The sequence below is a fragment of the Penicillium soppii genome, assembly GCF_028829465.1.
Source record: "Penicillium soppii strain IBT 18220 chromosome Unknown utg000006l, whole genome shotgun sequence".
Taxonomy (NCBI): Eukaryota; Fungi; Ascomycota; class Eurotiomycetes; order Eurotiales; family Aspergillaceae; genus Penicillium; species Penicillium soppii.
Window position 1 is genome coordinate 434785 of NW_026643236.1, and position 13202 is coordinate 447986.

General features: G+C 48.4%; 1 protein-coding gene across 1 annotated transcript; it reads right to left on the minus strand.

Annotated features, from left to right (window-relative positions):
- Window positions 1–253: 253 nt before the first annotated feature.
- N7529_007530 (AMP-binding enzyme domain-containing protein) lies at window positions 254–12271 on the minus strand (the record flags this gene model as incomplete). Its single annotated transcript, XM_057243057.1, has 2 exons — window positions 254–10537; window positions 10610–12271. The coding sequence occupies 2 exons, from the start codon at window positions 12269–12271 to the stop codon at window positions 254–256; spliced, it is 11946 nt and encodes a 3981-aa protein (XP_057094595.1).
- Window positions 12272–13202: the final 931 nt, after the last annotated feature.

Consider the following 13202-nt stretch of genomic DNA (forward strand, 5'->3'; position numbering starts at 1 on the left):
CGACTGTCTACTTTCAACGTTCCTCGAGCATGTCTACATAGGCAGAGTCCAAAAGGGTACTCATTTTGGAGAATTTCCATATGAATTTCACTTTGCATACTGGAGAAGAGGGAAAGGGCTCTTTATACCTGGATTGACACTTTAAGAAAGCCTGAAGTAGCAATGTCCCTCAAGAAATCAACTGCTCAAGGGACCGCTAAAAAGATTATAACCAGAGTACCACATCATTTCCCCAACCTTCGACCGGCATTCACTATGTGCCCAAATACGGGAGCAGCATGGGCTGTCCACTCGCCATGTTCGCTTGCAAATGAATCACAAGTAACTCCTGCATGCCAACCTCCGCAGAGGCCTTGAGCCATTCTACTGGATCAACCGCTTCAAACTCTCCTCCGTGCATCTCCCTCAGCCGCTGTGCAAACTGACCAAATGGCACTCGCACATTACTACTGTGATGCTGAAAGCGAACTGGGCCAGGCACTGCCAGTGGCCCACCCGCAATTTCAGAGGCCACCTCCACGACGTCCTTGAAGTCGAAAAAGCCTTCGGTTTCTGGAATATTGGGGACTTTGTGAGTCAATAGCGAAAAGCGAACCACCGAGTTCATCACATCATCAGCTGGAGCTCGCTCGCCAATCAATGCGCAATGCCGATGGATTACAACCGGAAGATCCAATTCTTGATTGACGTTTTGTAAGAAGCGTTCGCTTGCCCATTTCGAGGCAGTTACGCCTTGGGAGCCATCCGATGGTGGCTGATGGTCCCGCATAGAGACAGGCCGTCCTTCAGTTTTTCCTGACAAAAGGGTTACCCGTGGTGCCGAAATGAGGTGGAAAGGAATCTTTCTAGGTAATGCAATGAGTCCAATCAGGGATTGCGTGGAAGCATAGAGTGCTTGCTTGACTGTGGTATAGTTGTTCATGCAATGTCCCTGCACTGTTGCGTGAATAATTTGATCTACGTTGGATTGAAGAAAAATGATTTCATCCTTCGACAAACCCAGATTCGGACTTAGCACGCTGCCAGCATAGATGACAAGTTTGCCCTTGTCTTCTGAGGGAAGTTTTTTTCGCTCGCCATCCAGTACTGAGATGCAGTGAACCTTTGAGACTCTCACGTTTTCGATCAGTTGTCGAAGAATCTCACCACCGAGAAAAGTTGTTGAGCCAGTAAGTATCACTTGACGTTTCTGGGATGGTACTGTGGACGGGAAGAACTGTCTTGCAGCTTCATACACCCAAGTTGGAATGGCTGTCTCGACATCCCAATCAATCTTGTCGTCTGAAAGTTGACCGCGCTCCTTGTGCATGGCATTTGCCATTCTTCGTAGGGTAGCAGATTGATAAAGCTCTTGGAGCGACAACGAGACGCCAATTCGCTCACGAATCGCATTCTGCAGGTGTACAAGTAGTAGGGAACTTCCACCGACCATGAAGAAATCAGAATCTGGGCCAATGGAGCTAGACATGGCAGCCTCTCCTAGGACATCTATCCATATAGCCCTCAGTTCTCCTTGGGGAACTGTTAAATTCCATCGTCGCTTTTCACCATCAGCTGGCGAATATGGCAGAGGAAGCTTCTGCAAGGCCCTTCTGTCGACCTTTCCATTTGGCGTTGATGGCAGCTGCTCCAATGGCACAATGACAGATGGTATCATGTAACGTGGCAGTTCAACTTGGCGAAGAATATCGTCCAAAACCGCTTGCTCTGGATTCCGCCCATTCGCCGTCACCACGTGGCAAACAAGATATTGGGGATCGCCACGAACTGTGACAGCTGCACCGGCGAGATTTCCACCAGGGTCTGCTGCTAGGATAGCTTCTGACACTTCAGTCAGATCAATTCGGAGACCTCTCAGCTTAATCACCATACCACCCCCATCAGTTCGACCCAGGAATTTGAGAGACCCATCTGGTTGAAGAATACCCCGATCGCCCGTCTTGTACATCATGTACCACCCCTTGGACATATATTCGGGTGTCGCGAATGGGTTAGTAACAAACTTGTTCACATTCAAAGCAGGATCCAGATACCCCTGCGAGACTCCAATACCTCCAATGCATATCTCACCAGGGATTTTCGGGGGCAGTGGAGTGCTATCACTCTCATTGAGGATGTATATGGCAGTGTTTGGAATGGACCTCCCAATTGAGCTTGGGAGATCATCATCAAGTGGAATACTTTGGAAGGTGGCTGCACAGGATATTTCAGTGGGACCATAGCAATCAGTCAATATGAGATTGGGAAGATCAAGACGTCGCAAGTTGTGAACGAGTCCCTCTGTAATTGCCTCGCCTCCAGAACAAGCATGGCGCCACGAAGTACATTTTCGTAATGTGTCTGCGGCGAAGTTGGCAAGCATGAGATACTCAGAGGGTGTCGCAAGGGTGAACTCGATTTCTTCGTCAAGCATGATTTGAGAAATCATACTAGGGTCACCCCGAGACTGCAAAGGCGTAACCACGAGAGTTCCCCCATTAACAAAAGCATTGAATGCCTGCGCGATGGCCATGTCAAAGCCAGTGGAAGTTTGCTGCAGAATCTTGAGTTGACCTAGACCTAAAGCTGATCTCTTTGAGGCAGCGTAGTTCATGATACCATGTTGGCCTAGGCAAATACCCTTAGGCGTTCCGGTTGAGCCACTTGTGAAGAGGATGAAGCTGCCCTCAGTAGCTGGGATATGAACAGAACCTGGAGCACTGTGACCTTGAGAAAGACCAGGGACCTTCCCCAAGTTAAGCATCGAAATCTCAAGTTCACCGCAACATTGTCCTGTGGCCTGACTTTTTGCATCGTGGAACACTATGAGATCTGGCTTACAGGCAGTGATCATGGCCTGTAATCGTGCAGCTGGCAGGCTGGTGTCCAAAGGTACGTGGACGGCGCCAATGAATAGGTTTGCAAGCATCATTGCGTACATGTCAACACCTGGCTCACACATCACTGCGACACGACTCCCAGACTCAAGACCTCTCACCAGTAGTGTGGAGATATAAAACATAACCCGGCGAGAGAGTTCATTATATGTCAATGACTCGTGAGCGTCTTTGATTGCCACTGAGTCGGGAAACGCAGCAACAACCTCATTGAACCTTTCGGGTAGCGTCTTGGGCCACTCGTAGTCCACATTTGGACCTCTTCCAAGTTCAATGGCCTTTTCCACCTGCGCAGGATTGAACATCTTGCACTCTTCGACTCTGGCCGATGGGTCTTGAGTGACACTCTCCACTATGCTACTGAAGATGCCCAAGATATTCTCGGTGTCCTCAAAGGAGTACAAGCTGTCAGCTGTGATGCACTCCACTGACTGGCTTCCTGTGCCAGTCTGCGTAATATTGATGGTCAAGTCATATGGAGTTTTGACATCTGTATATTTCTGCATGGTCATAACGCAATTTCCCAAAGGTCTTCGCAGGATGTCACCCACTCGATAGTTGAATGCAACTTGGAAAAGTGGTGTACTCGAAGACGATCTGCCAATGCCGAGCCTCTCCAGTAGCACGTCGAATGGAACTAGAGCGTTGTCGAACGCGCGCAACACAGTATTCGAAGTACCTTTTACGAGCTCGCCAAAACTCACATCACGACGCGTATGAAACCTCATGGGCAGAATGTTCGCAAAATGGCCAACAGCATCCGCGTATTGGCCACTTTGGCCGCGTCCATTGTCTGTAACCCCAATGCAAATATCTTCAGACTGAGTAAGATTTGCCAATAGAGCCTGGAACACTGTCAAGTAGAACTGCATTGAAGTCGCTCCGCACTTTTGGCTCAACGTTTTGACCTTAGCGACCAAGTCGGGATCCAGCTCATTGGCGGTAATGTGGTTTCTATACACCCGGCGCGGCTGTCTGCTCTTTCCATGTGCAAATGGCAGCAATGGGAGATCAGCTGGAAGCGGACTGAGTTGATCTTTCCAGTATTGAATGGCCCTCTCGAGTTTTCCAGTGACTACATCTTCATATTGATGCTTGGCAAAGGTCAAGAATGACCCTGGGTTTGGCGAAAGTGGTAGCATCTGATATGCAAGATCAATATCACGAAGGAAAATGCTAAAGCTAAAAGCATCGCTGGAAATCAGATGGAATCCAAAGACCACGGTGTGCAAGTCCTGACCGTGTGAGATAAGAACGGCACGGAAGGACTCTGCGACATCAAGTCGATATGTAGAGTTGGCAACCTTTTCAAAGGCGAGACGAATATCGTGCTCCGCCTCTTCTTTTGTGGAGCTAACCTGAGTGAGCCGGTTCAATTCAACATTGCTAGCAACCTGCTGCTTGACCTCTGGGTCGCCAGCATCAATAGAGAAAGCAGTTTGGTAGATTTCATGGTGACCTAGAACCTTTTCGATTGCTCGAGCTAGTCTTCTTGGGTTCAAATGTCCACGGATCGTGTATTGGGTGGTAACATTGAAATTGGTTGGATCATCCAAGAACGTGTGCAAGAAGTGGATTCCCAATTGCGCGTATGATAAGCGCTGGGTGCGGGAATATTTCAAAAGAAAACGTGCTTTTTCCAGGTCAGGAAGTTGGATATCAGCGTCTGACTTTCTAACTGAGGCTACAGAAATTGATGATTCAGTGATGGAATCACTGTCAAGCGACGGCGGCTCGTCTTCAGAAGGTAGTTGAGAACCTGAATTGGATGTTTGTGGCGACAATAGCTGACCTTCCTCACTGATCTGGGCCTGTTGCATTCTGAATGCTGGCGGTAAATGGGGCTTAATCGCCAGAGATTGACTACCAGATTGAACAGCTGATACGGCGTCTTGGTTTCCATTCTTTCTGGCGTTCATATATGATTCTGCAACACTTGTGTAGATAGCAGAAAGTGGTTCTGAGCCAAGAATTCTGAGGAGAGGGAACTCAACGTGCATATCTTTGCGTAACCAATTGCGGATCTCGATGGCGTGCAAAGAGTCAAGTCCCAAATCTACCATTGGAGACTGCAGGTCAACTGAAGATTTCGGCACCATAATCATCATCTCGATCTTTTTGTAAAACATTTTTTGCACAGCTTTTATTGCCTCAGGGAGGCTTTCAACGCTTTCCAGCTCTTCTCGTAAGTGCTGCATTGATGATGACACCGAAGGCACAGAGCTGGCGCTGTCGGAGGCAACGGGTTTGCGTATCATATGAGAGAAGAATGCCTTTTCTACCCATGGTGGTCGCGCCTTCATGTTGCCATCATCAATGTAAGGTTCCATTCCCATAACGACCTCTCCAGTCTGTGATCCTGGCCGACCTGAGATGATACCCCGCATAACGACCTGGTGAAACTCTGCTTCGGACAGAGGGGTCAGCAGCAACGAACGAAGAGTTCCTTCAATGTCTGAGCCATCGTCACGATCTTTCCTTGCTACATATCCGACGTCCACCAGCAAGCCGAAGTTTAATATAGAGGCTGCCTGACCGCGACGCCTCCGCTGTTCCATCAAACTTGCCATAAATAGATTGCCCGCATGGTACATGGCCTGGCCAGGGTTTCCACATACGGTGGCCAGAGAGCCAAATGTCAAAAAGAACTCAAGGTTGTCGTTTTTGAAAACTTCATCCATGTTGAGCGAACCATCAACCTTTGGCCTGAGCTGTTTTGTAACATTTTCGGCAGAGAAATTGGCGAAGATTCCGGCCTCAAAGACAAGAGCAGCATTCGCGACACCTCCAATCTCGGGCATTGTTTTCCGTATCAGCGCAACTGTCTCTTGTAGCTGTGGTAAATCTGTCACATCCACTTTGACGATTCGAATATCAGCACCATTCGCCCTGAGTGGCTGAAGCCAATGCGGGTCTTTGGTAGGGTTGCGGCTGCCCAGAACGATGTATCTAGCGCCTCCTCGAACCATAAAGCGGCAAAGTGACTGACCAAGTTCACCTGCCATACCTACTAGGAAATAGGTCTTCGTCGAAGAGAAAAAATTTCGTGCTTCTAGGGGTGGAACGACAGCATCTACAAGCCCTTCCCGTCTCCAGTCCAACACAGCCGAGAGACGGGCTCTGGATACTGGAAGCGTTTGGATTGCTTCTTGGATTCTGATAATTTGACCATCCAATGAGTCTTTAAATGATGCAGCGGAGGCGTCATGCAGATAGTAGGCTTCTTCAAGGGCGTTCATAATAGGTCTTTGGTAAATGGTGACTGGATCAAAAGTCTGGAAGGTACAATGCTTGGGCAGGGACTCCAGAATGATCCCTAATCCATCATTGGATAAGCTGAGCAGAGTAGATGCATCTTGTGGTATCGAGCTTTTGACACAACGGTGCGCTGCATGTGGGTGCAGATTCAACCAACCTGGTCGCTCAATCTTCTGAGTGGTGGTGACGTTAATAAACAACACTTTGAGTCTTTTCCGGTTCGCCACATTCCAAATTCCTTCTTCGATGTTTTGAGATGCTCCAAATACCAGGGTGGTTCCCCTGCCACTCACGCTCGATAGTGCGCAGGATGCAATCAGTGAGGAAGCTACCCCGAGGAGTGTTTTGGTGTCGGTGATATCAGACGTCGGAGGCTGAAAGACAGCGTTCTCATGGACAGCCACAGTCGACGCGTCAATTTCTGACAAGGCATAGACGCTAGCCGCAGAGCCTTGCAAGTGGCCGAACAGTACAAAGCAAGGAGCTTCATCATCAACATGCAATGCCAAAGACATATCGACTTCGATTTCCACGTGATTTATAATGACCTCAAGCTCGCCGCCTTTGGTCAAGATTGTACCAGCTGCAGTGGCGTCATGGTAAATCTCGATTCTCTCATCGGGACCGATAGCCCTCTTGACTTGGCGGCGGGTGGCGTTGAGAGTCTCGTTGGCCGCGTGGTCCTGAAGAATGCGAGGTATCATGATTTGGCCTTTTCTCATCACGATTTCTGGCTCTTGGGCCCAGAGCAAATCCTGGGTATTGCTCTCAGACGACAACGTGAACGCCATTCGAAGAGCTTGGCACACGATCGGCTCAACCTTCAATGGCTCCAGTTGGTCGAAATCCAGATAATGAATGTTCACATGGGGCAGTTCAACGGACAATGCGCGACCTACGCCAACCATCATGTTGGCATGAGGGTCGTCGAGAAGCCGTCCGCGCGTCACCCAAAGAATATTTTTCGCTGCTACCAACATTTCCTGCAAATTCTCGAGTCTTTGAGTGGTGAGAGGTTCAGAGAAAAATGGCTTATCGAGATCTGAGAGGTAAAGTATAAACGTCTCTGGCAAAATGAGGTTTGGCTCAAGTTCTTCAACGGAACCACAGATAGTAATTTGTGACGACCAGCGGCGCAGCATCTTATTTGCTTGCTGGACCAACTTGCAGATTTCCAAGGTTTTCCCACCTACGATAAGGATAGGGCTTTCTGGAATCAAGTCGGTGAATGCAAGAGGATCTCGCAGGACATCAAATCGATCATCTGCAGCTTGTGCTGCAAAGACAGAGCAGCTGTGTCTCGAAACATCCGGGTGGTCGTACGCAATGCACTCAATGCCAGAGAAACCATTCTCTTGGAGTAGATTATCCCATTCTCGGGCACCAATACCAGGACCATTCGCTCTTCCCTCCGCCGCACCGAGCCACCAGCCTTCCAAAGCTCCCATGAGACCTGTTTCACGAAGCATTTTGCCTGTGACTTCAACTGCAATCAGATAGCCTCCAGGTCGCAATAATTCGCGTGCATTTTTGACCGTCTCTGAAAGCTTCCGAGTAGCATGTAGGACGTTGGCTGCGATGACAACATCATAGGTACCCCCAGTGAAGCCTTGCTCAGAAGGTGGGCTTTCCGCATTGAGAACTTTGAACTCAACCTTGGGCTTGTGTTTCACGGGCAGCTTGTCGCCCAGTCCACTGAAAAAGCTTGCGGATATGTCAGTGCACACATAGGAATAGTATGCACTATCAAGGGTATCCAAGACACTCAGAGTCGTACCACCTGTTCCTGCACCAATCTCGAGGATGTTCATATTGGGGTGCTTGTGACTGATTTGCCGCATTATATCAGCCACATAATTATTGCATGCTTTCAACCCTTCGCTTTCTTTGTAGAGCCTGCTGAGCAAATCATCTTGTAACATGTGCTCCATCATTTCAGACTGCCCTCGGACCACGGAAGGCAAATTTTTGCCAACTGCGGTCAGCATGACAACGTCAATATCATGAGAGTGAAGTCTTTGCATTTCCCCGATGATCTCTTGGTTGTCTTTTAGCCACTCTTTTGGTAGTGTCGAACAGCCTCCTTCCCGGATGGCTGCAACTGTGGTGTTGATGTATCGAGCCAATTCCCGATGGTGCCACTTTGCCGATTCTAGCTCTTTCGGGCTAACTTCGCGTATCAGATATTGCATATAATACAGAGTGATTCTTTCGTATATATCGGACATGTCTGTCGATACCCTATGGGAAAGATCTGCCACAGATGGTGTTGTCATTTCATATGTGGTATCAACATCCCAAACGGTTTTCACAAACAGGTTTCGGTCAGCTGATGGCTCTGGCTCTGCAATGGCTTTCAGAATCAGTCCATCAACCTGGAAACCACCATTTCCAATGGCCGTATTGATACAAAAATTGATGTCGACATTCACCGTGCTTCTGTTAGATTCAGCCATCAGTGCTTCAACTTCGATGGTTGTCGCTCCAGGTATGCTGTCATAGTTCTGATTGGGGTCTAGTATAACGCGTTTAATGCCGACTGGAAGATATGGGCTTCCCATTGCTCTCTCAGCGGTTGAGACAAAGGTTGCCAATCCTGCTTGGAATCCGACATCCATGATAGCTGGGTGCAGAGCACAACCAATTTGAAGCTCTTTCTCGGCCCATGAGGCCGTCGCTTTTGCATGTCCCCATGACCTGGTCATCGAAGTCAAGGCACGGAAGGAACCAGTATATCCCAATCCCATCTCAGAGACTGCGCGGTGAAATCTTTCTGTGCTTAGTGGCGTGAGCTCTGCCTGCGATATGGGATTTGTTGGCAAATATCCCAATTCTGGCACACCGAGATGGATGAAAAGACGTCCAGTACACGTTTGCACTGGGTTGCGCTCATCTGCGCAACTTGTTGCAACGAATTCTGTCTCCAGAATAGATCCGTCTGGGACGCTGACAGGCGTGACCCTACTCTTAATGCTGAAGAGAAGCTCGACACCTTGATCTTCCCCAATAATCAATGGTTTTGGGATCTCTACATCTCGGATATCCAGCAGCTTCAATAGTCGACCTTGTGCAAACATCTTGGATGCTTCCGTGGCTAGAGTAATATATCCAGCAGCAGGGAACAAGACCTGACCCTGGAAGGTATGTCCCCTAACCCAGGGGATCTCACTGAGCTTCAAGATATTTCGCCATGTTTTCTCAGTTGGAAGGTCCTCCCGCATGCGGCCAAGAAGACTGTTGGTCGGGTTGTTTGCCAGTCGATAATTGTATGAAATACGGGACTCTCGCCAATAAACATGTTCATGGTCCCAGGGATAAGAGGGCAGATCCTTCATCATCGAATAGTGAGCGGCCATCCCGAATGCTTTCCTCCAACCATCGAAATCGACAGCGGAGTTTCCAAGGTAGCTCCAGACCAGTCCGATGGCTGCTGACATATTTTCTGCACTACTTATATTGCGGTCCAGGCAACCTGCATACGGCAAGAACTCTACGCTGAGAGACTTCAAAATCTGGCTGACTGGACCTTTGAGGGCTGGATGGGGTCCGACCTCGAGAGCGAGACCGAAGGGGACGTTTGTCTTTTTCACCGCATATTCCACAGCCTCTGAGAATAGCACAGGCTGTACCATGTTTTCAACCCAGTATGAGCCATCAAGCCCAAGCTCATGAAGATTTCGCTGCATCATATCTGTGCTATGATACACACTGGACATCCAGGTGCAGCTGCTTTTGGTGGGCCTTTGTAGCTGGATGTCGAGTTTTTTAAGATACTTAAGATACTGTTCTGAGCAGCGCAGCATGTGATGGGAGTGATATGCTGTATCAACCTTGAGCTCCCGGCCTTGGATTTGTTTTCCCTCCAGATGGACTTTGATCTCCTTGATAGCATCAAGATCACCAGAAAGCGTGACACTAGATGGGGCATTACTAGCTGCCACATTGACTCTCCCAGCAAATCGGGGCTCGGAGCAAAATGCGGTGGCATTACGGAATGACATAGCAACTGCTATCATTCCGCCTTTTCCGCCGACTGGTCCCTCGGCGAGGTTCGCAACGTAACCTCTATAATATGCAATGCTGATAGCATCACTCAAATTCAAGATTCCGGCAGCGTACGCAGCACCGATTTCACCTGATGAATGACCGACAACAGCCGAAAAATGGATGCCTGACGCTCGTAAGAGATCTACCAGTGCAATCTGGACAGCGGTACAGAGTGGTTGAGAGATCATTGCTTCGGAAATACGTGACTCTTCCTTGGATCTGATTAATTCTTGGTGAAGTGACCAGGCTGGAGGCTCGGGCAGAGATTCCAGTGTGTTTTCACACATCTTGATGGAATCGCGGAAGATTTGGCAGCTTTCCAACAACTCTTTGCCCATTTGAGCTGCTTGGGCTCCCTATGAATTTTACTGTTAGTCTCATCGTGATAATATATCTCGACAAACCCAAGGGACAAGAAATTTACTTACCTGTCCAGTAAATATACCAAGAATTCCTGGAGGGTTCTCGCCTTCCAAACTAGTCAACTTCCTTACACCAAAGAAGACATCAACGGGTGAGTTTGCCGCGGTGCGTACTTGTTCCTCAAGTTTCTCCGCGAGAGCATTGCGATCTTTGGATGCCGGAATGGCAATGCGGTGCGAGAATTCACTCCGCTTAGATTGCAGAACATAGCCCAATGCATTCAAATCCACGGAAGGATTGTCATGAATATAGTCCAGGATTCCCTTGAGTGAGTTGACCAAAGAAGAGCGACTTTTTGCTGAAACGACGAAGGGTCCAATAGAGCATGATAAACGAGTTTCTATCTGATTTTTTGAATCAAAGCTTTCGATAATGGCATGGGCATTGGTGCCACCAAAGCCAAAGCTGTTGATACTTGCCCTGCGAGGTATGTCTCCAGTATCAGGCCAAGGGGTTGCCGTTTTTGGCACACAGAGGTTGGTGTAGAATGGCTTTACAGTTGGATTGAGCTCATCGAAATGCATATTAGGAGGGATGATACTGTGCTGAATCGCCAGAGATGCTTTGAGAAGACCCGCCAGTCCAGCACAACCTTCAGTGTGGCCCACTATAGTTTTGATTGAGCCACAGTATAAAGGAACATCCTCTGTTATCGGGAGACTGTCTGGAAAGAATGCATCTCGAATGGCGCGAGCCTCCACTGGATCACCAGCTTGGGTTCCCGTGCCATGGCATTCGAAGAACTGGCATCGATCTCTAACAGGATCCAGGCCCGCATTCTGATATGTCTGTCTAATCAGGGCAGCCTGTGAGACTGAGCTTGGCATCGTGACACCGCTGGTAGCGCCGTCGGAATTAACGCCAGTTGCTCGAATTATACATTCAATGGGGTCACCATGTTCGATCGCTTTGCTAAGAGTTTTGAGAACCACGGCTGTGCATCCATCCCCTCGGGCATAGCCGTTCGCGTTTTTGTCCCACATGCGCGAGCGAGAATCCGGCGAGAGCATGTGAAGCGAAGACTCGGTGATAAACCAATGCGGATCGAGGATTAAATTAACACCAGCTACGATAGCTTGTGTGGCCTCGCCGCTTCGGAGTCCTTGAACCGCCAAGTGGAGGGCAACAAGGGAGCTTGAGCAGGCGGTGTCGATTGTCATCGAGGGACCTTTGAGATCAAAAGCGTAAGAGACACGGTTCGACAAAATGCTGCGGGATAGCCCGGTGGCAGCATGACTATCCATAGTGTCTGGGTCTCGGGCTTGAATAGTGTAGTAATCATCGGTCATTACACCGACGTGTACGGAGGTTTGTGAGCCTTCCACGTCGTTAAGTGGCAGACCTGCTGCTTCGAGGGCCTCATAAACCGTTTCCAGCACAATTCGGTGTTGAGGGTCCATGCCTGCGGCTTCTTTGGGGTTTATGTGGAAAAATGCAGCATCGAACCGTCTAATATCTTCTTGTAGTAGGTATGACCGCCGATGTACATCTGTATTTCCGTGGGATTCGCCATCTTTGCTGTAAAAGTTGGAAAGGTTGAGCCGGTCTGGGGGAAAGTCGCGGACGACATCTTTGGGTTCTCGTAGCAGGTCCCACAGCTTGAAGGGACTAGTTGCTGAGCCTGGAAGTCGACAAGCCGTTCCAATTATGGCGATTGGTTCATTCATAGTCTTTTTCTTCGCCGTTTCACACTCAGCTTGATAAATTGCGCATATGAAAGCGAATTATTGGCACTAAGTGTAGAGAGAACAGGGGACTTTATAGGAATTAGACAACGAAGGTAAGGTCTCATGATCTTCGCCAGAACTCACTAACTAATGGGTCAGTTAGAGCAAGATACGTATGCTACAATGACATCCTATGGCACAATTCTCCCATATGCCTCCTTCCATGCACTAACAATGCCCGATTCTCGATGCCAATAGGTTCCCGTCAATTCTACTAATTGAATAAGTTCAGCCCAGCGGGGCTCTCGACTATGGCACAAAGCACTAGACGAGAAAATTGACGCGTTTTTCAACTCTATACTAATCAGGTACCAAATCAAGTATGGATATCTGCGCCACTAATCCCCACGTTTCATCCACACGAGTGAACTCTGGATGGGCTATTCTCTCACTAATTAGCGGTGTGGATTGCCCAACATATCCAAAAATTCTTAAGTAGAAGTATAAACTCCAGGTAAAGATTTAGTCAAATCTGATAGCAAGGCTAGCCGGATCGGGATGGATATAGGTCTGACGAGTAGCCACGCTGTTGTGAAGGGCTTTGCAAAGATCCACATAAACAAATAGGTCGATTTTGCTTCCAAGGTTACACCACTCTCACCATCATGGATACTGTTATTTTCAGCGAATTCCAGTCCAATCGCTGGGTACAATTGCAAGCAGGCAGCTCCGACTCTATGGATGTTGTTACCATTTGCTAGAAGACCTTGCGTTGTGGCTTATGTCTTACAGAACTTTATATCTTCCTAGAATCTTGCGGGTGTATGCTGTAAGAAAAGTTATTTTGGAAAGATTCAAATCACTTGACATTTTGCAGGTTGCATAGTGCAGATTGCAAGAAATCAAGCTTCAAGAAACTTAAAGCAAGATC